Source organism: Ambystoma mexicanum, chromosome 4p, assembly GCF_040938575.1.
Source record: "Ambystoma mexicanum isolate Mex_15411 chromosome 4p, UKY_AmexF1_1, whole genome shotgun sequence".
NCBI lineage: Eukaryota > Metazoa > Chordata > Amphibia > Caudata > Ambystomatidae > Ambystoma > Ambystoma mexicanum.
Genome location: NC_090927.1, coordinates 462,794,160 through 462,820,458, shown reverse-complemented (window position 1 = coordinate 462,820,458; position 26,299 = coordinate 462,794,160). Strand labels below are relative to the sequence as shown.

Below are 26,299 nucleotides of genomic sequence, written 5' to 3'. Positions count from 1 at the left end.
GGTCAACTCCATAATGGCCATGTTGGCGCTAACAAGCCTGGACGACAAGAGTATACTGTGTGCAAGGTGAACGTTGGTGGATAACAAAAGGGAGGGGAAGTGTGAGATGACCAAAATTCCAGTAAATGGTGAAAGCCTGGCACTTTTCTGTGTGAGACATTCCCCTGATATGGTGAGCCAAAAATCAAGTGAAATAGCTAATGTTGTAGTCCTGTTTTGCTAAGGATAATATTTGTACTACACCACAAATTAGGATCCATTGCACTGAGATCATAACGGTCAGTCTAATCGTGCGGCATGTGTACACCTTCCCTTTCAAGAAGTTACTTTGTTTTCAGTTGAGGCTATGATTTGAATGTGCCAGGCTTCCACTGATCGTTTGCATCCTTTGACAAATGTATGTAGCACGGGTGTGCAAGTGAGTACTGCCAGTGAAGTGGCCAAGGTGTTGACAAGCAATGCCTGTGGCAGCAAAGTCGCTTTTGCATGCCTGGTGTGTTGCAATGTGGGACTCGGGATTGATTGCTTTGCACTTTTGGGAGGATGGATAGATGGGCCATGCAGATCTACACGTCCTGCTGTAACTGTGGGCACACTGGCTATGTCCCTCTTTGTGGTGGGCTGGAGGACTCGCCTGTCCCCACTATGTTGGTGACTGGTGTAGTACTTTTCGACTCGATAATTTCACGCAGATCCATGTGAGCCAATAGCACACAGTAGGCCTTATGGTAGTTCTTCCATATTGTGAAACCAAAGCCATCTTTTGCAACTTTCTTTTGCAAGATCTCCAAGCCAAATTTAGCTTGCTTTCCCATCTCCCATAGAAAAGCCCTTCACTCTTTCTGAGACAGCTGCAGCTTCTTGTCAGTCAAGGGGAGAGGAAGAGCTTTGAAGATATAGGACCATTTGGGCAGTGCATTCATGTCTATAGTGCCACAGTTTCCACAGATTAAATTAAGACAGTCACTTGGCATCGTCTTTGACACCCAACATTATTCGCACAACATTTATGCTAAAAGCTTTGAAGGGTCCCTGACCAGTCTTATCACCAAGTACGTTATGCCCAGATCTGACCCTTTGGGACTACTATGTTGAAAAAGCCTTCCGAAACAAGTAATGACAGAGGGACCATGTCCCCTTTCTTAATATTTTACCCAGAAATACTCTCGTAACATGTCAGTTTGTCCAGCAAAGTTACCAGAGAGCTCTCAACGTGGAACGTGGTCACCACCACTTTGTCTGCATGTTCCAAGGTTTTCACCATCGCCTGCCATACAACACACCAAAGATTCTCTGGTCCTGATGTATGTCGACCAACATGGGGTCAAGGCCAAATTTAAAATGGGAAAATGGCCACCCCTTTCTGGTCCTTCTTAGCAGATTTTATCTTGCTGTTTGACGGCCCTTTATGGAGACACACGCACTATCCTGGGCACGGCAGACTTAGAAATGGTGTTTAATCCCAAACCTTCTCAATTTTAAGTAAAAAAATTCCCAAATAAAATTGTGCTTCTAATCATGAGTACAACCTCTTTTTATTTTTTATCAAATGAGTCAGGGCATAAATCTGCAGCATAATGAAAATGGTACAGATAGAAAAAACCAACAAGTTTAAAATCCTGGACCTTTCCCCTTAGTCCTCGCCCTCCCATTTGCCCGATATCGTATGGGTTTTGCCCAGGCAGCCGTGAGCATTGTTCAGTCTTTTCTACTTCATAGGTCCACCGTCTTAATCGGGGGTGCTCCGCCGATCCCCACATAGTCGCAACAATTTGTTTTATTAAACCAACGGTGATGGATAAGAACAATTTCTGATAGTGGCCGTGTGATGCTGGAAATGCATCGGAGGGACAGGGCCTCCGTATCCTTGTCCTTTACTGCTTCTTATCGTGTGTTCTGTCGTGTTTTCCACGCAGGAGTTCATGTGAGACTCCTGGCGGTGCAGCTCCCTCTCTTTTGGTTTGGTGAACTGACCCGTGGGATACCCTTATGGCACCCATGGGTGGGGGTACAACCCTGTGCCCCTAGTGTATGTTTTCGGGCACCTGTGGGTGGCCCGCAGAGCAGGGTATGTGCTGGTGGCAGCTCCATGCTGAAGTTGACAGATGTGCGGAGTATCCTCCAATTTGGGATACCCCGGCCCTGCCATTGGGATCAGTTGATTCCTGATCGAAAACAAGATGGCCCCTGTGGCCTCTTGCTTTCTATTACCCATTACCTTGTTTTCCCAAAGTCCTGGGAAGCCCTGACTCTGTCCCTTCCCCCTGACTGGCTGTTGAGTGGAAGTGCCATATTAGGCCCGGCCAGAAGCTGGAGCCTTCCCAGTGATGTATGTTGTGGGTACCTCCTGTGGGTTGGACCCGGGTGAATATAGTGTGTGACGAATATGCATTCTGTGTTGTGGATGTCTAGTATCTGGTGGTTAACACAATGACTGAGACAGCCCTGCCCGAAACCGGTATGAATACAGCTTGGAGTGTTGAATGGCTCGGTACTTGCCCCAATACACATAACTTGTTGTGAGTGTCTGGAGAGAAGTGAATGGCCTGAATACCCGTGTGCCTGATTGGCTGCCTGCCTGCATGAATGCCGGTAGTCGTGATTGGATGCTTGAGTGTGACCCAGCGGAATGAATGGGAGATCAACAGTATATCTGGGGACCTCTCACTGCTACGAATCGTGTTCAGAAGCTGAAGTCCACTACGACGAGTAACTGGAGTAACTGACTCTTGACCTTGAAACCCTGCTGGACGAGAAGAAGTGCCGTGGCTCTCCTTCACAATCTGAAAGCTGCTGTGTTTTCAAGGACTGACCCAGAGAGGACCTGGTAAGGCGCCCTCTTCCCGAGCTACGAGGGACCATTGTGCACAGCTGACCTTTGCCAACGCTCCCTGGTAGACAGACCTTCGACAGGCTGCCGACCCGATACGGGGACTGCTGCGGAACTCCAAGGAGAAGCACTCGGACTGTTGTCCGCCACTGTCGACGACCGCCATCGCCGACCAGAGCCGCCGTGCTCCCGTTTGCCTAAAAACTTCCATTGATCATCGGACGATCTCGTCTGCATCGTCACCCGCTTGTCTTCCCCTGGAGAAGGCCCGACCGTCGATGCGCCGAGGAGCATCCACCGGTGGGTTTCCCACCACCCAAAGACCACAGAGACGCCGACGACTCGACGCCCTTGCAAGGCCACAGTTCTTCATCATCTCCTTGCGGTCCAGAACTATCGTCACCGAGGTGCCCCACACGCCTCTTCCTTGCAGGACGCAAACGCTCTGTCGCCGACGAGCACCGCTAGGAACGAAGCTGTCACTGCCCTGCCGTAGTTCACCCTGTTCACCGTCGGACGTTCGACGACCCGTGACTCCCGCCTTAAAGGGAGGGCACTCAAGAAGGGCCGTCGATTCCCCGACACCGAACGCCAAGTTCCCCGACACCTCTCGACGATCCGTGGCTCCCGCCTGACAGGGAGGCACTCAAGAAGGATCGGTCGACGCATTGTCGGAGAACTCTACTCCACCAGGTACATTGGGGGGTAAAACCTTAATAGGAAGAAGTGAGACTATTGAACATATGGACTGGGCTTGTGCGATATATCTTTATTTTACAGGTTGCCCAGGTGGGGGGGATCTCCACACAGAACTGTGCCTAGCGGTAGGGGTCAGCATTCTGCCTATTGTTTCAACCATTTTACGTTCCTGCCTATCTCTATTGCTGGTTTCCTCGTTATTAATCTGTGTGACATTTTAACCGTACAGTTGATGCACTTTAATGAGATTCGATAACATTAGTGGTACCACTTTAGAATTGTATATATTTATCATTATTGACTTCCGAGTACAAAGTGCGTTATTGTGATTGTGTACATACCTTTGAATATTAATTATAAAGACTGTGTTTTCAGTAATAGTGTGTGGACATTCTTTTGTGGGGGTTCAGGGACTACACTGTACTTAAGAACCAGCCTGCATCACCTCCTGAGAAGCTAGGCCTTGATTGCTCGTCCATTGCTACCTTATAGAGAATCTTGGCTGGGGTCTTCTGTGCCTCTCCTCTACCATATAGAGAGCAGAAGTACAGACACCCCCTACCAGTCTTTACAGGCCGTATGTGGATTCCCCCCATATTTCCAGCAGTAACAACTTCGGGTCTTCCGGAATAGTGGTGCCCAGGGCAGTGGACGGCTTATCAAGACATTTCCTCCAAAACCTACAAATCTCAGACGACCAGGTCATTACGTCGTTGGAATATCCCACCCGGGACCCAGGTGTATGCTTGGTGATTTGTAAGCACATCTTGAAGGTCGTCCAACATATTGTGTTGTCAGAGGTGGAGGAGCATAGACCACCAGGATGCCCCAAAACGTTAACCCAAAGTTCCCACTGCAAAAGTACAAAACGCCCCTGGGGGTCTTGTATGATCATTAGGAACTTGATGGGGCGTGTGTGCACCAGAACTAAAGTACCCCGGGAACCCCTAGAGCATCCAGTGTAGTTTTGGTCTTTTAAAAAAACCTACACTCCATCCCAGCTAGATGTGTTTCAGTGAGAAGTGCTACATCTGGGGAATATCTATTGAGAAATTGTAGCACCAGCCGTCTTTTGATGCTAGAGCCCAGACCATTCACGTTCCAGGTTAAGAAGGAGAGGAGGGTGTCCGCACTTTTGCTTCCCATATGTGTGAGTCAAAAGTTGTGCCCAGTATGCACATCTCAGCAGCCATAGCCCAAGAAGAACCGCTTTCCTGTGTATGACACCTATGCCAAAGTCCCAATCATAAATAGGAAACATATGAGCTTTTACAACCTTCCCCTCCCCGTACTTCGCTCCAGCCCAAAGCACATAGCGCCCGAACTTCATAATGAACAATTGGAACAACCAAGATATACAATGAACAATCTGCATTGGTGAACTACATCCGAACCGGAAGCACTTGTAGCCCAAACATCAAGATAATCCTATAGAAGAAAAACGGTCGATCAGCACATGCTGAGTCCCTGTGGGGGACTGCTAAGGAACAGGCAGCATGGGGGTCAACCCGTATGTATAGGAAACGGCCCTGGCGTCACGACCTATAAATCTGGAGAAGCCGTCATGTCAGAAGCAGTGCGCTGAGGGAATATGTCCGATGTGTTGATATAAGAGATGAATTTAAAGCATTTCTTGGGTGATCAGCTGGTGGAGATTCACATCTTGTTCACTGTGTCGGGGGAGTCGAGGGCTGAGGGTGGTTCGGACATGGAGGCCGGTCCCGGTCTTGCACCAGTGGTCTGGGGCTTTTCAGTGTTCTGGGAGTGGGAGCACCTTCACATTTATTTGAGCCCAGCCCCTTGACCTGATCTATAGTCCACATTGGGTTTCTGTCATGATTTGGGCTGCTAACCTACGTACCACAGGCCAAAACGACTGGAATAATACAACCATATTTGCTTTAACAATTGTGCAGCCGTGATTGCACAACAGTAGCTTTCATGTATTTTCTATATTTGACATCTTGATTTGGATGGTGTGATGGATTGACCCAAAATGCAGTCAAGGTCTTCCCTTTTGATATTCGAGTTCATTTAATTTTTTTATTTTAACAATTCATGTTCTCCTGTTCACCCACGCCAACGTGTACAAAGGCGCTGCCTATTTTCCCCTGGAGACCAAGAGATGTCTGGTCCAGACGGACTACACAATCAGGACCACACCATCAGCAAACATTAAGATCAGCTTGGGTTTTACTGCCGTTTTTGTCAAAAGTGTTACATTGTGGGAAAAAGATAGAGGCGTATTATGATGAAGGCAATATGCATCCTTAATGAACTCCTCCCACTCAGAAGACTGCAGACAATACAAATATGTCAGTTCGCTTCTGGCCTTGCCTACACATAAAATAAGACGATGGACTACCGCAGAGAAACCACTCTAAAAGCAAGACACGGGGCTTCCGCAGAGGTACTATCTGGATATTAAACACTCCCTAAAACCGGCATACTTACCAACACAAATCTTGATCGAAGGCATAATTATAATAGTATTCATTTTTTAAAGTGTTTTTAGGTTCTTTTGTTTAGTCAGCACAACAAGCTGAACTGCTGGTCAGGTTATTAGTATAGGTGCTAAAACCTATTGAGCGCTGTTATTTGTTTACAGCTAGGACAATACACGAGCAGATAGACTTCTTTTGAGTATTTTCTGTATACGTTTTAGTATTGAAACGCTATACATGTGTTTTTTTTGGGGTTATAGAGTTAACCCAACTGCATTTGTTTTTGTCTCTTTCAGGCGAAAAACCTTTCAGCTGTAATTGGAATGGCTGTGGTAAGAAGTTTGCACGTTCAGACGAACTCTCTCGACATCGAAGAACTCACACTGGAGAAAAGAAGTTTGCTTGTCCTGTATGTGACCGTCGTTTCATGCGTAGTGACCATTTGACAAAACATGCGCGGCGACATATGACCACAAAGAAAATCCCCAGCTGGCAGGCAGAGGTTGGCAAACTGAACAGAATTGCTACTTCCGACACACCCAGGAGTATTGTGGGTTCTGTGGGCATGCTGGAACCCATGGCACCCTCTGTCTGAGAGGATTAAACCAAGAACAGTAACACTCCTACATTTTCATCAAGTATTGAAAATCTGCAGCAACTCAAGCAGAGTTGGACTATGGATGTTTTAAAAGCTTTAATCCTCTTTGAAAAATATATTTATAAATATATCCATCACTCCAGTTTGGACCATACTCAGTAAGTTTCAACTAATGAAAATCGCACCTGTTTTTTACTCTCATTCAAACTTCAGAAGTGAAATCGCCCAAGTTGTCAAAGCAGCATTTCAATATCAATATAAAAAATAATTCTTTTAGTTGAAATCACCAAATGACTCATTTGAAAATGCATTGATATAAAAGAGCAAAGCCAGTCCCTTTTTAAATCTGTTTATAGCAGTATTCTGTAAAGTAGTTGTAGGTGTTCAATTAGCGTTTTTCAGGTAGGTCTGTCAATTAGAACATCGTTTTTGGAAGGAGGCTCATGCCACTAATTGGGAACACGGTGTCAATCATTTTTCCAGTTTTTATAACTCTTCACTGGATTTATTTACATTTTTGAGTACTGTGAAGTTTGAAGCTCCCACATAAAGTCCATTGAAAGAAAAGTACATCGTACTGCAGATGATACTGGGTCTTAAAAACGAAGCCTGAAAGTACAGTATGTTGCACTATTGTTGTTTTCTCAGTAAAGCTAGAATATTTTATGTGGCATGCATCTCAATGTGCCCACCTTTTAGAAAGGGTGATCAGCTAACTTTTCCTCCTGAGGCGTTGTTTAAATATTTCTGGCCCACGGGCTGTAATATGGTTATTAACATTCTGTGTTCTCTTACTTTTAAACTCTAATCTTTGCAACATGGATCTGCATGGACTTCTTTATATTAAGGAAGAGTTCAAGGGTGTTAATTTAACACCATTAAACAATCAAAAAGGCATCTGGCCGGACATTTTAAGTGCTTCTCCGGAATGTATTGCAAGTGTGATCCTGAAGTGATGAAAAGTGGCAAATTCTCATTATTACACTAAAGAAACTGAATGATAATCTCTAGTGCAGACTGCACACAGTGATGACATTAGGTCTTCAGGCCTAGCCTTAAGTGAAACCGAAATCGGCTTTTAAGTAGAAACATCTAAAGTAAGCAGTCTATAGTCAAAGCAGTTGTCGATGCTTGGTACTATTAGTCATTGCGGTTTAAAAGGGGAAAATGAGTTTAAACTAATAAACTAAAAAATGTAACTCTTTATTTGACAAATGTTACAACCGGGACATTGCCAGCAGTTAAATAAGTAGGGCAAACGGCTACATTTATTTAGACCCAGGTTCAATACTAAAATTGAAGGTTCACAAGATAAATTCTGAATTGGGGTTTCCCATGAATTCTTGCATTTGCATGTTGGTGTGCACTTCAAAATACCTGCAGCATATTGTTTAGACTGGTGATATGTTGGGAAGCCGATCGGTTCTCGTTCAGTCCCTTTCCCAGCAACAAAGCTCCCAGTTTAATGTTTAGACAAGCGGTCATTCACTGGGTAAAAGGATGACTGTTGGCACTGCACCAGAAGCATGGAACATGCACTTCCTTTACCTCTTCTGGTGATGCCCCACATTGACACATGTAGGTTAGCACTGCGGCACTGAGTAGTGCTTTGCTTGATGTTTTGTTAAAGAGCCACAATCGGATCCTAAAATGAATCCGTTTCCGATTCACTTGCTAAATCTAAGGGGCCACGACTACTTGCGTGTTACTAAGACTGGCTGATTGTGAACTATTTGCAAACTGAGCAGCCGGTATCAATAACATGGTCCTTTTACATTGTTCACTTACCAAGAATATTGTCCTGTGCCTAAACGACCAACCACCAGAGATTCCTGCAATGTGACATTGCGAGGAACGTACTTTTGTCAGACATGCAGCACTGCATTACCCAAAGGTTGCCAACAATGTGAGCAAAATTGGATCTGGAAAAAAATGTGCTTTTCATAGCGGTCGACACATCACTAAAAAATGGTCTTTCTTTACACAACAGATCAGTAAATGTGTCGGTACACTTAGCAATCTGCAGGAGTTTCTCCTATTTATAAGGCAGAGTTGAGAAACAGGATGGACTTGACATGTCCTCCTCATTTTCTCACTGTGCCTGACAAAATACGGCTGCATGACCGGCAGCATGACATTTCCGCAATGCTGGTAATGCAGTGGATTCCTATAGAATTTACCACCTGGTCAGAGCTGACGGATTGCAAGGAAATCTTTTGTCAATGAATCTCACGATTAATTAATTGCGCGAGGCGCACCTTTGTACAGTGAAAATGTGAGGGGATTTCTCCTGTGTTGTGTGCATAACGTTTGCCCACTGCATGGTGGAAATGACAGAAATTGACAAAAGGGGCCTTTTTTCCACAACAGTGAAACCAGACGTGGTCTCCTCCATGCAAATCATGTTTCAAAATCCAAATGACCCCCAGAGTCTCATCAGCGCTTCTGCCAAAGCTCTGTTGTGAAACTGTGAAGTGCCTTCGCTGAACTTGACACTTTACTCACTGTTTAGGGTTGGCAGTTGTCCTCAGACTTTTTTCTTCCATTATAAAGACATTATTTTACTTAACAGACACGTGTTATACATTTCTTCAACCGCAGTAAAAAAGCTCCTATGTTTGTTGCTGGTTTCTGATATGTGGCCTCGCTTTCCTTCCAAGCTATTAAGCATTTCCTAGGGGGAGTCTCTCAACTCTCAATGCCCTCCCAAAAAAGTTGGCTGAATGTTCAGGATAGTTGAGGAGCGTCTTTTCAGGCAATTTGAAATAGTTGCACTTCCACATCTACACGAGCCGTGACCTTGTATGACATTAGTATAAATACATTTTAAGCATCAAATCAATCCGTTTTGGCACATTCTTTTTTTGCAGACAGCACTGGAAGTCCGTACTCTTTATTATATTCTGGCATTTTCCTAAGACCAGTGAGCTGGCGATCTCCCCTCTTTTAGGCTTTCCTTTTAGTTAGGAAACACTGCCATACATACCAGTGCAAAGAGTTAACCAAATCAGGACCTTTTTCTATTTTTCATTCTTTATCACAGTTTTTCAACGTATATGGGTTAAGCATGATCAGACAAACTTTCCTAGTGCACTTTATTGCCTGAACAATTTTGCTCAATGTCTATACTTTGAGCGTTCAGTATAAGTATTTCCGGAATTGAGAAATGTTTCATAATTGTGTTGGTTTTTTAACTGATTTTTGAAACTTATTTAATAAAAAAACTTTGTAAATTAAACTGTCTGAAAATGTTATTTTTTGGAGCAAATGCTTCAGTGTAAACGGGCATACTACCTGGAGGATAAGAATCAGAATTGCCACGAAATCACATGATATACTTGTCTGAGGTTTTTTGCAGTGCCCTAATAATGGAGGTCTGGGTAGGTTCATGTTATAAGCAAGCCAAGGCTCCTTAGCATCCATCTGCTCACCTATTTGTAGCGGTGGTCATGCAGCTAAGAATAAATCTTTCAGGAGGGTAGGTAGGCAGACAAAAAACACAGGAATTACTTTCATTAAAATGAATGCTCAAAGAAAGGTGTGGTTTATGCACTTCATATGTTTAAAGGTCAGTACATTTTTGTTCAGCAAAAGGTCTTGTGAAAGTAGAAATTCCCAAGTCCTGAAGTACAAGCGTTCATTATTTCCTAACCTTTAAGCAATTTGGCCGCTTACTAAGGGAGAGTAACTTAGAACCGTGCTGTGATGTTAGCAGAAGTCTGTTTTCTAGAGGGATATCTGTCGGAATGTGTCTAGCTCTTTTACGTGCATGATGTAACACTTTTCTGGGGTATCCCTGTGATCGTAGTTTCTGGATCAACTCAAATGCTTGCACATCGTATTCATGCAAAGAGGAACAGTTTCTCCTGTACCAGAGGAACTTTCCGAACAGGAGATTCAGTTTGAGACTCTGTGGGTGGTAACTTTGAAAAAGAAGAAGGGAGTTCTAATAAGTAGGTCTGTGGTGCTGATCGCTTTTTTCCTCTGCACATAGATTAAGGTCGAGAAAGTTGACCTGTGGCCTTCATAAACCGCATAAAAAGAGATTCTTGAGCTATGGCCAATCCTGAATGTAGGAGTCCTTAGTATTCCACCTCCAAGATTTGCAATTAAACGCAGGCAGAATCTTAGAGACTCGCTTATCTCCTCATACACTGACCGAGACAGGAATATGCAAAATACACTATGGGACAACCCTGGACCTACGGGACATGCCCCATGCGGGCATTGTTCTGCATGTCCCCAAACGAACCAGAGCACTTCTATTGATATAGGTTGGTATTTCCCTTGGACGCAGAGGACTTAATTGCAATACCTCTGATGTTGTGTATCTGGTTATATGCACCTGTGGTCTCATATATCTGGGTATGGCCATGCGCCCTGTGAATATTAGAAATGTGGAGCATTGGTCATGCATTCGTACCAAGAAACTAACTGCACTGAAGGTGGAACATTTTGTGACTCACCAACACAGACTTTATTTGGACTGTCTTGGAAAAAAAAAAGGTCCCGAAATGTGGAGGGGAAATTGGTGCATTTCTGTCTAAGAGGGAACAGATGTGGATCTTCTGCTTGAAGACCAATTCTAGGGGCCTCAACGAGCACACTAGTTGGCAGACTCTGGTTACCCTATAATCATAAGTACCACGTTGTTTGGTTTGCAGTCTGTGTGAATATGAATGGCCTATGATGCTCCCACAAGAATGCAGTAGTCCACATGTATTCAGCAAAGGCAGTAGATGAAAATTGTTTCGGTCCATGCAAATACACATGGCATTTCATCATATACCCATATGGAGTGAGGGTTTAACGATTCTTAACAGGGACACCTTGTATTTCATCCAGTGTGATGTGCAAGACTTTCTTCCACCTGTGACACTCTCAGATAATTGGCCGAGTATAATGCCTGTGCCATTCCACTAATACGTCTGGTAGTTCCAGTATCCTGCGGAGTACGAGTCTGTCATATGCTTGATGCGTACGCTCTAGATTCTATTGAAAAATGGGTGTTGGAAACCCGGTTTGGAGAAAATGCCATGCGTTTAAATATGGACATGCTAGGTCCCGAAGCAGACCCACAACGATGTATAGTGTTATATACTGCTCTTTGATGTCCCCAAAACATTTAGAGCTGTGATACCATGACTTTCTGTCGGCAGATAAAAAAGACATCACAAGGAATACAAATTGCACATTCAATTTTTCCTACCGTGTGGCAACGACACACATTTTTCAAGAACACGGACACCTATTGGCTAATACCTTTTGTATTTCAATAGGAATACATTACTGATCATCTAAACATTAGCCAGTAATGGCTCCCACCATCACCAGGGGATTCTGGTGATGTGCAGGCAAGTTGCGTCCGGGTGCTGTCATAATGGCGCTCTTGAGCGCGGACACTATAATAAGGAAAAGTGTTCCCTGCACTAACACCGGGAATTGGTGACAAAAATGGGCAAATTGCTTAACAGTACACCAATGAGGTAAGGAGCCCGTAATTGGTCATTTAGAGCCATACAGAGACATGTTTGTGAAGAGTGAAACTGATATAATGCGGCATTGGCTAGAATAGCCACGTAATATATATACGCTTTTGCCCTCCAGCAATTTGTTTACACCTTACCATTTGGTTTGTTTAGGTGTTTTAAGCAGCTTGACTCTAGATGACTGTTCTCCCTGTATTGCAACCAGTATAACCCATTGACTAGGTGAGTCAATACCTGATATTTCCAATCTATTCCAATATAAATGATGTTAGTAATAAATTATGCGAGTGTGAGATAGGCAAGGTATCGAGATGACACAGACAAGTGAAACCCAGTTTGAAAACCTTTATTCGCAATGGTCAGGATGGCATAACGCCCAACTTGCCCTAACTTTAAGGTGGGATTGTTCCCTACCAGAAAGAAAACTAAGGGAAAGTCTAAGTCTGTCAGTTCAAAAATAATATACTTGCCCTCACATCTATAGCAAAACAGGGTGTATGGGATTTGGCCACTCAGTAGTGTTCAAAGCAAAGTTCATGGGACAATGGAGCACTTCTGCAGCTCCCTTCCCAAAGTTCAAGGCACTCGGGATTATAAAGTTCCACCAGTTTCTCTGTGTTCACTAAGCAAAAGGTTCACGGTGCCTTTTCTCCTTGTAAGTTCCTCATGCTTCTCTGGGTCCCCTTTCATTGAACCCACAAGCCCTCTGGTTCACACTTCCTCAATGGCTTCACTCGCCTAAGCTCAGACCACTTCTGATTTCACAGTGGTTTCTTCAACACAAAAGTTCAGTTCTGCAAAACATGTAAATTCATCCTGTCTTCTTTCGCGGGGTTCCCTTCCCCATTCTCAACCAAGTTTCTTTTCGCTTTCACCAGGGTGCCCTGGTCGTGTCGCAGTTGTCAGGCCACACGGTCTAGGTACCTTAAACTTTAAGAATACCTTCTTTTCCTTATAGTGGGGTCTCTACGTCCAACCTGGATCACTCCCCTGCCTGGTGGCCACCCCAATGATTTTCATACACTATTTTCCTTGGTTAGTCTCTTTTCCATAGCGATTAGGGACTCTGCTCCCACTTTGTTTTTTATCTGTAGCCCCCCCACTTGAGGATCTCTATTTTGCTCACACTTCAAGCATTCGCACAGCTTACCTACTCGCAGGAGCTTATTTCCTCCATACAGAGCCCTTCGGCAATGTAACCATACACGCAACCACTCTTCGACTGTATCTTTGCATTGTTCTCGTTCCTGTTTGTCAGTTTTCGCCCGACGTGTCTTTCGTTTTACGTATCAAGGCTGCTGCGTTGTATCTCATTCAGTTTGTAAGCACACACTGGGCCTGCGATCGACTCACCGGTTGTGCTTTTTCCAGTTCTAGCATCAGTGTCTTTGCCGTCTGAGGTCAGGGTCTCACCACCTGCCTCAGACACACCTGGGCTCCTGTCCTGGCCCAGGGGAACAAGCATTTGCCACGGAAAACTTCAAAAGGGATCAGCACACCTCCCGGCTCCCTTCCACAGACCTTTTTAACCTGCTGGACATACGGTACTCTAGCCACGCTTTTCCAAGTTTTTCTTCAACTAGACCTTCTGCGTTTTATCGTCCCAGTTTCTCCCAACTGGTCTTGGGTGGCCACAGCTCCGCAGCTCCCCTCCCAACTCGCTCTCTTTGCTGAAAAGGTGTGTCCTTTTCATTCTCTCCTGAGTGTTTAACAGGCTGCATGTGGACCTGCTTGATTTCCATTGCCTGGCCTTGTTACTGGGACATGTCCATTGAGTATGTTGGTGTGCTTGCATCTTCTTTGTCTCAGTGCTATAGTGGTGTTTCATATAGGAAGTCTGCCTTCTTCCCGACTCCCTCTTCGTTGTCACAGTACTTGAGTGATATTTGGGGAAAGAAAGATTGTGCGTTTTAGCAAAGCCTATACAGACTCTGGGGATTTGGATAGGATACTATCAGAGAAAGGGGGATGTTGTGTCTTAGTTCTATGGGTGTCCTTATGACAGAGAGGTGGTATTACTGTTAGTTTTATCTTCCCCCTTCTCAAGGTTAGAATGCTGTTCAAGATGGTCAGGGTGTGATGCGTCAAACCTTCTCATTCTTGTTCTATTACTATGATGATAACAAGAGGTTGGTGATTCTGGTTCTTTCACTCTTGTATCCTCAATAAATGAGGGTAGCTGGGAAGGAAAGGTTGGGTCTTACAATAGTTGATACGATTAGAGGGATGGAGGAATAAGTCTGTGTCCTAATTGGAAAAAGGGGTTCGCCGCCGTGGGGTTTTATATTCCCTTTCTTCCAAGGGTGTTTGATGAAAAAGTCCTGGCATAGGGCAGGACATGTGTGACAATATCCTATCACGGTAGAAAGAGGGTAGGATAGATCAGGATTAGAACAGGGAGGGTTACCATGTCTCGTCCTTGGGCTTTCCCATCCTAATCCTCGAGGACCATCTACCCAGGTGATCCTCCCTCGATTGTCCACCCCCAGGGTCTGGATCCAAATGCTTTGGCCTGCTGGCCACATGTGTAGAAGATCCCCAGGAAGTAGGCAGGGAAAGACCCTTAGGTTTTTCACCGGCGACACATCTTTGCTGTCCTGAAGTGCTTTTTCTGCGTTTTCTACTGATTCTGTAGTGCTCCTATTCCGAGCGTGCATTGCCACCTGACTACAAAATGTCTGGCGCGATGCAGCACCAGAGCAAGGCCATGTCCGGTTGCTTGGTAACAGGGAGCTTTGTCAGCCGTCCCCCACAACCGGCAGGCGGAAGCCGGCCTTGCGGAAAAGGCCAGAGGATAAAAGGCTTCTGTTTTCCGCTGTTCGCCGCGAAAGCCACGTGTCATTCTGCCCGGGTAAGCCACCATAATTCATATGATATGCTACCCTAAGTGTTGTGCCCCGTCAGCCTCTGACCACGATGCGATCCATGGCACACTGTGACTAGCATTAACTACTTGTAAGTAGCCCTCTAATTGCACCCCTGACTCGCACAGAAGACTTAAGCAGAGAAACGCTGTCATTTCCTCGACGCCTCTACCGTTCAGCCAAAAATATACAAAATGGACTGATCTCAATAGACTTCTTGGGAAACTGCTCCCCTTTATTATTGTAAGCACAGTAAACTATCACATATGTCGCAATGTATTTGTTTATCACTGCTATGTACTTTATTTACTACTTGCCGTATTAGCCAGCGCTGCAACCTCGTTTGCAAATACCAATGAACGACTGATCATCATCTAGATCAGATGGCAATCACAAACACGTACGATTTCCGTACACAGCGCTCCTACCAAACTAGCTCAGTGCACCATACTGACCGAAGGACTAGCGCCTATCGCTATTGTTGCGTCTACCCATATACCTAGAGGAACAATCCTAATGTACTATGCTGCCCAGTGTACTCATTTTGAATTAGTCTACCGCCTCTTTGTTTGCAAGAGTGCAAGGCAGTTGTTGATTTACCTATTGCCTCGTAGCAGAATCAGATCTATGCATTTTGTTGCACAGTGTACTCAATTCAATCTAGCTTACTTCCTCATTGTTGAATTAGCCTTAGGCATCATTGTCGATTTACCAATTGCATTGTAGTTGATTTAGACAAACGCATTAGCCTGTGGTATTCTTGTTGATCTTTTCTAATGCCTTCCAGCTGATCCATCCTATGGTATTGAGTTACCCACTGCATTGAATCCAAATCAGCATCCAGTAGTGCTGCACGGTTAATAGTCTAACCCCTCTACTTAAACTACCCTCAAACCCCTCTACTTAAACTACCCGCAAACCATTAGCGGAACCTATCTTGGTCAATTTATGTTCACGTACTATAATACTACAACACCAATCTATGGCAGCTCTGTCGTACCTGCCCTTGGCCTTTTAATCTAAACAGTTCACCCCACGACTGTCACCTACTATTGCCAGCCCACAGCACCTAACCAAGCATCTAACTGCCACTCTTAAGGACCATAGAGCACTCCTGCATGGACCCAGACAGCTAATACCTAAGCCCAGATCAAAGCATTGTACTTTTGCCCCCTCTGAGAGCATCCATACATGCTTGGTCTAATACTTACTATCATGTTCTCATTCTGTATCATGCCTCACTGCGTACCCTGCTTAGGTAGCTTTTACACTATTCATGGAAATTGCCTTTCCAGATCTTCTGTGCCGCTGGCACCATCCTATCCCCTGCTCCACGCCGTTCCTACCCCCCTTCTGGCCCATCCAAAACAATACCAACACTTTCAGCACCACTGAAAAATCGAGATATTAACACCTCCTAAAGTCACAGCCTTGACAGACCAAAACATCTCCTACAATAATTTGTCAGAGGCAACTACCTAACCGATTCAGGGGACTACGAGACTACACAGACTAAGAGCACAAACCAATGTTACCACAATTACATCTCGGCACACGCCCTGCCCAAAAAATCCAAAACCATCAATAAACACATAAAACCCTGTGTAGCCACCACTAAACACCAAGTGAGTGCCTTAGAAGCACAAACCTCCCTCATCACTGGAGAACAACCCACCGACCTACCATGTAACATTAAAGGTGCCCTTATTAATGCTAGTTTACTAGGACCCCGCGCCATCGAAATCCACAACATCATCATTGAACAACAGCTGGATTTACTAGTAGACACAGAGACATGGCTTCACCAAGCATCCGGACCATTACTAGCCTTGGCCAACCCTCCAGATTATAACATTATCAGGACCTATAGAACCACTGCATCAGGAGGGTTCCATGTAATAATGTCGCCACAAAAATATCGCCATACAAAAATATCGCCGAAAAATGGTCGTTTTTTTGTGGCAACATTATTGCATGGAACATGTATTTATTTATTTATTTATTTATTTTAATGTGGGTTTTTTTTGCCCCTATCGCCACATATATGGTCACCCAAATAATATCGGCACAACATTTTCCAGGCGATATTATTTACGGCGACCATATATGTGGCGATATTAATACCTGATACCATCAGGAGGTGGTGTAGCCATAATTGCCTAATCCAAACTTCAAATCAGATCCGGCCCCATCGAAGAAATAATAGGTTATGAACTACTACTACCCAAATTCACCACTGACCAGAAAACTACCTTCAACTTTGTGGTCATTTATAGATCACCCAACAGTAACACCCACCCAGACCTAGACATACCCTTACTGCTAGCTCCTTTTATTAAACCCAACACTAAATGTATCATCCTTGGTGATATGAATCTAGGATTCAACAACAAGAACGACACTAAAGCAAGAGCCCTTCATACGGCACTTAATGACATGAACTTCACCCAGTTGGTGAACGCCCCTATGCATATTAAAGGTCGAACACTGGATTGGATATGAACGCTCAACTTCACCATGTCCATCAACTCAATTACACTCCTTGACTGGACTGACCACCATAGTATTAATTGCTCCCTCACCAGAAAGGTTACCTGCCCCCTTAAAACCAAAGCTACCGACACCTATGAAACAAGAAATATTCAGAAACTAACTGCCGAGGATCTAGCTCCCATTATAACAAAGTCACTGACCTCGAATTCGGTAGTCAACAACAACCCCGCCCACCTAACTGAGGCATACCACAATAGCCTCAGCACCACTATTGACATTGTAGCTCAACTAACAACAAAAACTCGACGTATGAATAAACAAATGAGCTTTTGGTTTAATGAAGAATTAGTTACCCTAAGACGAACTAAAAGAGCACTGGAACACATTGTGGGATGTTTCAACCCACTGGTCCAGGCCCTGCAACATTACTGTGCATTGCTGGCAGCAGAAACATCAGAAATGGCCACTGGTAAGCATGCTGCTCGCTAAAAATCACCCAAATTGCGCAGTAAAAATCTGAAAAATAGCTGCCATCCACTTTTGCCTATCTCAGTGGAGACAGGAGACCACTGCCAAAACCCATCATTGGGCTACCAACAAAGTAGCCTGAAACCACTTGAAAAAGCTATGCTGATTGCAAAAAGAAACAGAGCTGTTTGGAAATCCGATTTCTTGGTTATCAAGTTTGCAAAAATTATGGCTCACAAACCACCTAAAAGATCCAACCTCCTCGTTGGGTGTTCCACATTATTCTACTGCAAGAATCCACATAAATACAATGTCAGCAAGAATCATATGTTATCAGGACAAAATCCACTTTTAAAGATACTTGATGGAAAGAAATCTGTCAAAAATGGGTGCAGTACCGTTACTGGCCTCCGACAGACGCTGGCGATCTCTAAATCTGACAGGAGAAACTTGTGTTTTAAAAAGTGAATATGCCAAAGAAGGGATTTCCATCAAAATGCCATATAGAGTGCTACACATTGATTTGATTTCATGTTGAAAAAGACTGGAATTAAAGATATGTTTGTTTATTTTAAATGTATAAATGTAATTTTTCACAAGGAATTATGTCACAATTGACCATAAGGTAACTTGATTTAGCTAAAACTTCCAAGAGGCTTTCTTCCCCTGAGAACCTTCCACCTTGTTCATTCCCACCAAAAGGAGAGGATTTTGCATTGGCATGTTAATCAGAAGGGGAGGAGATTTCCTCTGCTGCCCTGAGAAAGAAACAATGGGTTCCTTGAACTGAATAGAAAATGCTAATTCGGGTGTGACTGACAACAACTGCTCTGGCAGGAAGACCAGCCATGTGACCCTCTGACTCAGCCCAGCTTTGGAGGCGGGCCAGACTGGAAATGTGGATTGAAGTTGAAGTAAATGTATGTTTTAGAAAAAGGCTTATAGGAAATTGTACTGAACTGACAAAAATATGAAACTTATAGGTTGTTAAAATTAAAAATTCGCTCACAGTATAAAACTAATCTGGAATCTGTGCGATGTTCTGAGACTGAACCCTGGAAATTATTCATATTCCAGCCATTGTGTTTATGTTAGGAACATGAAAAATTACAGGAATATGCCCAGATAGGATGTGTGTGCATGTATAAAAATTGGTGCAGAACTAACATTTAGAAACCCACCAAAAGTGCGACAAAAGTTGTCATTTATGAACCAGAGCTCGTAGGAAGATGAGAGTTGAACAGAAATGAAACTTAGGCAATCTGTCATGAAATTATGTATTATTAACAAGTTGTGCATATTGGAAATATGTTTTTTGGGGAAAATAGATTTCCTAAGTAAAAGTAAAGGGGAGGGATTACCTTTGGACCATAAACACAGTGTCACTCTGACACATATGACACACTGCTCCTGTCTCAAATCAAGCGAGGGGAAATTCTCTGACCTATCGGATCCTTAGAGGGTTGGGCATAGATAATCAGCCTCCCCATCCACTTTGGAAATTGATAAATAGGGACTGTTGAAGTCCCAGAAAAATGCACACTTTCCACTCATCAACTGATTCCTTGGCGAAGCACCCTGTAGGAAGATCCAGGCTCCAGACATAGATCCAGAAACCAGATTCTAGAACTTTGAAGCAGAAGGGCCCAATCCCAAAAGCTGAACTCTGTTCAGCTGGCCTTCAGAATCTTTTGAAACCTGATTCTGACCCCTAAACTTCCAAGGGGCACCACAAAATCCAATAGCCTGGCTGAGCTGTTTTGCTGTTCTAGCTAAGAACCCAGTGCTAGAACCAAAATCCCGACCCGTAGAGCAGAGCTGTAACCCAGAACCCGTAGATCCAGTCCAAGAGGCCGCACAGACCAGCGTGCCTTGCTGAGAGCAGAGTCCAGGCGCCCTGAATCCTGTCCGGTGGCGAGTGAAGTCCCAACCCTTGACCAGATCTTTGACGGGCCCATTCCATTCCAAAGCCATAGGAGTGAGTATTTAGTATAGAACTGTCCATAGTCATCTCTTAGTTTAAAGTAATCCTATTCAATCCATTTCAACCTATCCAGAACTGCATTATAGAATCTTGTGTCCATCCTGAATTCTCAGTATATAGTCTGTGATAATTGTAGCGATAATCATCCGTGCACTGATATTTTCTGAAGAAAGTCAAGTGTCCTGGTGCACAACAATCAGAGTGGAAGGCGCCCTGTTCTGGTGGTTGTCCCGGTGGGTATCTCGTACTTTCATAGCCCCTTAGTATAAGTCCATATTGGTTCCTAATCTTTAAAGCGCATCTTTCATTTTGAAATCTTGACTCTGTTTCTGAAAAATCTACCTTCACTAAAACCTCAGTAGGTTTTGAACCGTACGTCCTAGAAACGAAATGTAAATGTCATTTTGAAGCCAACATCCTCAGCTTTAAGACAAACCCAATTCCTGAAAGTTTTGCTGTAATCGCGTTTCACGCACGCAGAAAAGTTGCTGCAAATATGCAATTTGGCTCAATTTGACTTCATATAAAGTAGCTGTTTCTTGATTTCAACTTCTGAATTTTCTTTTCAATCCGCTAATCATTCTATAATCAGTGCTAGTGTTGACTTGAACCAATCCAAAGCAACTCTCACTAGTTCTGAATCCATTTAGCGAATTAAAATCATTTTTAGCATTTTTCCCATTCAAACCACATTTAAAAGCAATTGACCTGTTTAATATCATACCTGTTCTCTCTAAGCTTGCTGGGGGAATTGGGATTGAACTGCATTGTTGATTGTTATTCCTGATACCTGCATGCCCTAATTCCATATCTTCATATTGCATGTTGGGGGGAGTGAGTAGTAACAGGGGAAATAGTGATCATATTGTCTTTTGATTGAAGTCATATCAGGTTTTATTTCTGTGTTGCATTTCTTCCTATCATTGCAATCTCTTGAGCCCATACAGGTATTCTCTGCTAGATTATTTTTCCTATTCCTACTCCTAATTGATTAAAGAGATTGTTGATATTGTAATATTGCCCATTGCTGATCATTGTTCATATTCATAAGTGTGATATTCAGATATTATTCATATTCATAAAAGTGTAATCTATATAGTGTTCAATTCTTCAAATAAATCTTTTAACTTTGCAAAACAACCTATATCTTGGCTCAGTGAGGCTGGGGGGATTCAAAGAGAGGGGCATTATATAAGGGTACATCATCCAGAAGTAAATGAACTTTTGACATACAAATATATAAATAAGGGTTTCCATTGGGCATCCCATACTAGGCATTGACTTAGTTGGAGTGCTGGATTGATCACTTACAGATTGGGGGCTCGTAGCGGGACTTCTGTATTAGATCTACCACTTGTGCAGCTTAATACAGTGTGCTAACGGACAGAATACATAAATCCTGTTGGGCTACCACGCTGTGTTACGCTGTAAAAGCACCCCTCAAAAGGGAACGCTCTAAGGAAACGTCTGTTTTGCAAAGATAAAATAACGAACGTCTGTAAATCAGGAAGGAAATGTAATATTTCCGAAATGGCGACATTGGTAGACATCAAGATAGCTAGAGAACACCTTTTACATAAGTTATTTGTGAGAGGTGAGTGGACTGAGCAGGATCAGAGTGTGTGGTTGCAGGCAATCACACAACAGATCACTGCAACTGGGTTAGATATCTGGAGAGTTCAGGGTCCCTTACATGTGGCCCTACGTGAACTATATATGGCCCCTAAGGCCAAGGATGAACAAAATAAGATTGCCAAGATAGCGGCATATTTATATTTATCTATGGGAGCCATACAGGACAAATATGCTGAAGGCCAAGATCTGGCAAGTAGGCAACTGATGGCATTAGAAAAGGCCCAATCTGATCTGGACTCTTCTGAGCAGAGGCAGCAGAGGGGCCAGGAGTCAGAAAATGAAAGCAGGCAGTATATAGTTAAAATAAGAGGATATGGGTATCCTGCAACAGGAAAAGGCAGACCATGATACCAGAAATCTGGCCTTGCAGAAGGAGTACCAAGAAGGTTTGGACTCTCTACTGCAGAGCCATAAAAAGCTGGAGCAACAACTGGACTTCAACAGGGTATGCACAGAGCAGGTAGTCACCCTGCAAAGCCACCTAGATAGGGAGAAGGCAGAGAGCAACAAATTAATTCTTAAAGACCTGGACACCCAGGCAGAGTTTGATGAAGAGCGCCAGAAAGCTGGCACCCTTCAAAGACAGAGGGACGACATGGTGGCACAGAGGCAGGCTCTTACTCAGGAAAGGGACACCTTAGGCCAGGAAGTCTGTCACTTAAAAGGGAAACTGGAAGAAAATCACCTGGCCCTCCAGGGACTGGGTGACCTCCAAAAAGAGCATCAAAACTTGTTGGAGCACACCAGGAGGGTGGAAGATGCTCTGGCAAGGAAGGAGCAGGCAGTATGGACATGACTCAGGAGGTAACCCTCCTGCAGCAAAGACTGGCCCAGTATTCAAAGACAAACCAGGATGCACAGACCGAAAATGAGGCTCTCTGTGTGAACAATGATAGGCTCCTCAGACAGATAGCCATGCAAGAGAGACTGATAGAGACTAGTAAGGCCTTGATTGAGGAACAGAAAGCTCAGGTTCTTGCATGGCAACAGGGAGCAGGGGCTGATAGAGGTGAGGTTCGCTGGGAAAGGGAAACGCCTGAGCATAACCTCAGGAACCCTAGTACCAGAGGCCTCCATCTCTCCCAGTCCCTGGACTCTGCCACCCCCATAACCCCTGGCGCACATGAGCCCAGGGCCACGGGGATGGCAGATTACTATCCAGTTAGAAGTATGGGGCTCATGGACCAGCACCTCCCAGGTATGGATGGGCGGGCATCTGGGTATGGGTACAGCGAAATTTAGTGGGGGGCTCCAGGAGAGTAGGCCCACTAAGGGCATCCTAAAGACCTCTGCCCAGTTAGGACAGTGGGGGGGTACCCATCAAATCCTGGGAGCAAGGAGGAATCTGAAGACTCCTCTGAGCACCCCAGGACACAGGAGACTAGGTCCCCACATTCTGCCAGCCATTCCCAGGCTCGCAGAATCCGGGAGAACCTAGAAGACCAGACGGGCACCTCTGGGAGCAGTGCCTCTGAGTCAGAGGATGAATGGACCATGGTTACCCGAACCAAGAATGACAATAAGGCAAAAAGGGCCTTGCTTAAGGACCCCTTAAAACAGATCAAGGCAATAAGGAGCGTCATCATGCCTTATCATAAGAACGCTAAGTATTCTGTTTGGGAACACTTAGAGCTCTTTGAGAAATGATGGAGACTTTCCATTTAAAAGACAGCAGTAGCTGCATTCAGTATGTGAAATGGACATTCTCCCCAGAATACTCCAGTTTCTTTGCGGGGCTGGAGGACCAAAATCATTCAAGATGGTCCACATATAGGGCGGCCATCCTAAAGCATTTTTCTGTTCACAGAAATCCCCAAGAGGCTCGCAAGGCAGCCTACAATTTACAATGTGGGGAGGATCAGGCCCCACAAGAATTTGTGCAGGAGTTAAAGCGTGCCTTTGCGCAGACTACCAGAAGGGTGCGCACGGACAGCAAAGAATTTGTTAATACTTTTTTCTATGCTTTACCAAAATACATCATGACCCAGCTAGTGAGAGATTTTCATGAGAAAAGATCACTAGACTGGGTCATTGAACAGGCCACCCGAATCTATGAGGTGCAAAAGACAAAGAAAACAAGAATGCTTAAAAAAAAGCCCCAAACCAACCAACATCCCTGCTGCTGCTAAGGTGGCAGAGGTAAAGGTTGCCCCCATTTTAGATTTGGAGATGGGGGGGGGGGGCCTAAAAACGTGCCTGCACAACAGAACAATCCCAAGCCCAGAAGGCCCTCGGGCAAGTCACAGACTGGGAGACAAGGAGGTAGTCCCACAAATGGGATCCCTCACTCCCCAGACTATGTAAGTCCCTGCTACAAAGGGAATAGACCCATCCTGGGTTATGTGTGGACTCCTCATGCCCAGACAACCTAATCCGGGAGAGGGGAGGCCAAGGGTGGAGGGGTACCCAAATCTTCCCAACCCGAGGTATTACCAGAGAAGGGATAGATACCCTTCCCGGGATCAGCCGAGGGGAGAAAACAGAACCTCGTATCAGCCTGAGCGGGTTTCACAGCTTGAGCGCCAGGTCCAAAACATATCACAGGATCTGGGTCGCATGCTGAGGGCTCAGCAGAACACTCAGATGAGCATGCCGGCGCAGAATGCCCCAATCTCTGGACCCGTTGCTCCAGAACAATGACGGGGATAGCACCCCGACAACTTACCGTTTCCCAGGGAGGAGGCACAAGGGGAAGGGGGGTGTAAAACCTTGGAGGCAGCTTCCTTCCCCACTTGTAAAGAGCCCCTGGAAACAAAATCTCCTGCCCCTGAAAGTCTGCCACCCAAGGAGCAGAGAGGGGGTAGGAGAAACAAAGGACCCAAACAGACCCACTTTGTGGAGGAGGTACAGATCTTCCAATTTGAAGGAGAGGGATCCTCAGAGGATCCTGGGGAAAGGATCTTCTCCTTCAGAGATGGGGGAACTCCTCACAAAGAAAAATGGGTCCCAAAGGATTCAAATTCAGACTGGGTAGATGTGGGGACTGAGCTAGCGCCGCCCATCATCCCATCCCAGAACCAACAACCTGAAAATCCCGTGGTTCAAACCCATCTGGGTGACTGCCTCCAAAAAGGGGGGGGCGGCCCAGAACCAGGGGAACTCAAAACTTCTCCCATTTCTAGTTGCCACCTTTTTCTTTCAGATTCCCAAGACTCTCCACCGAATTCTGCCCAAATCTCTTCTGTCTCAATGTCCAAAACCAAAACATTAACCCACCAGTTGTCCAAAAATGTGCATTATCTGTGCCCCCTTGCGGAGAAGGAGGGAAGATACTATGCCCCGGTTCAAGTACAGGGGCAGGGTACAATTTTGGCACTGGTGGACACTGGATCCCAAGCTACCCTTCTGTCCAAAAAGGCCTTTGATGAACTGAATTCAGGAAGGGGGAGAAATACCAAATTCCTCTCACCTCTCTTCCTGGACAACTTCAGAACTTTGACGGGAAGGAAATTCCAGTCGAGGGGACTGTGGATTTGGACATTAAAATTGGGCGACACAAGGTAAAGCACCCGGTCATAGTTGTGACTCCAAAGGGCACCCCTTTTTAACTAGGGAATTACCTCCTGCGAAGGTTGTCACCCCTAATAGATTGTGTAAACAACCATGTTAGTTTAAACGGCACCTGCCACATGGTTGAACAAAAATCTGACAAAGTAGAATTTCACTTCCAGAGCAACCAAATTCCCGACGTGACAGTAATAGCAGTAGGACAACAGACTGGTGATGGGGGGTCCTCTCTATTTCTGAAAATCAACCTTCCTTCCAGTTTAAGGTGGCATTCCACACTGGAAGGAAACACTCTGAAATTATTTACCAATCCACAATCAGACATTCCCACTCTATAGTCCAGAAAGATGTGAAATCAGCTCAGAGCCTGGCTGGTATTCAGCAAATTGGAGAGCAGTTGTTCATCCCTGTTCAGTTAAATGAAGGGAAGGACTCTGTTCTCGCCCGTGTGTGTGTGAACAACGGTAAGAGCTTCATCAGCGAAGCCATGTTCCGCCAACTCCCAAAAGATCCAGCCATTCCCACATTTAGACTTATAGACAAATGGGAAATGGATCTGGAAACACCCAATTCCAAACATCTCCTGCCAAGCAGGTGTATGCTCAAAATCTCCATAGGCAACAAGAGCATAGTTCATAATTGTTGGGTCGTGCGAGATGTCACTGCCGCCTTTTACTTGGGCAGTGACATTCTCAATTGCTTTGCCATTAGTTTGGACCTAATAAACTTCAAAGCTTGGTCCTGATTAGCGGATAATCCCATGGGCTTTGATGATCCAGAAAAGCTTTTAGATCAGCTCAATTGCTGCCTTATGCAGTTGAAATTCAGATTGGAGAGGAAGTCACCATCCCAGAAAGGACCTGACAATTCTCCCTGCAAGTGAAAGTTAAAAGAGGACATAAATTGAAAAACCCTGATGCCTATATTCATCTAAATGCTTCTCTCCAACAGCAAGGGTTGGGGTAAACCCAACACCATTAGTCAACATAGAACACAACACCATTCCAATAGAGGTGGATAACAGCTACTTAAAGAGTATCACCCTAGCCGCAGGCACCATTATTGGCATGGCGGTTGATGACTGACATTCTTCCATTGATTTAGGAAATGAACTGTTTGGACCAATCCCCAAGGACAGTGACAGTGATGACAACACAACACCAGGCAGGATCCTTACCCGGCATGGGGGGAACTTCCTGGTGTAGACTTCCTGCCCTTATGGTAAGGAAGATGTGACTTGTGACTTCAGGAGGGATGAGGTGATTTTCCAGGTCATTGAGGGCTGCCT

The 26,299-nt window shown here is 44.7% G+C and overlaps 1 protein-coding gene across 1 annotated transcript in view; it reads left to right on the top strand.

The window, feature by feature from the left end:
• The window catches only part of KLF11 (KLF transcription factor 11), a 95,782-nt gene extending 85,973 nt beyond the window's left edge, over nucleotides 1–9,809 (top strand). The window contains exon 5 of the mRNA XM_069605986.1: nucleotides 6,270–9,809. Within this exon, the coding sequence (XP_069462087.1) occupies nucleotides 6,270–6,568 (299 nt within the window). The 3' untranslated portion in view covers nucleotides 6,569–9,809. The remainder of the gene's footprint in view (nucleotides 1–6,269) is intronic.
• The last annotated feature ends 16,490 nt before the right edge of the window (nucleotides 9,810–26,299 follow it).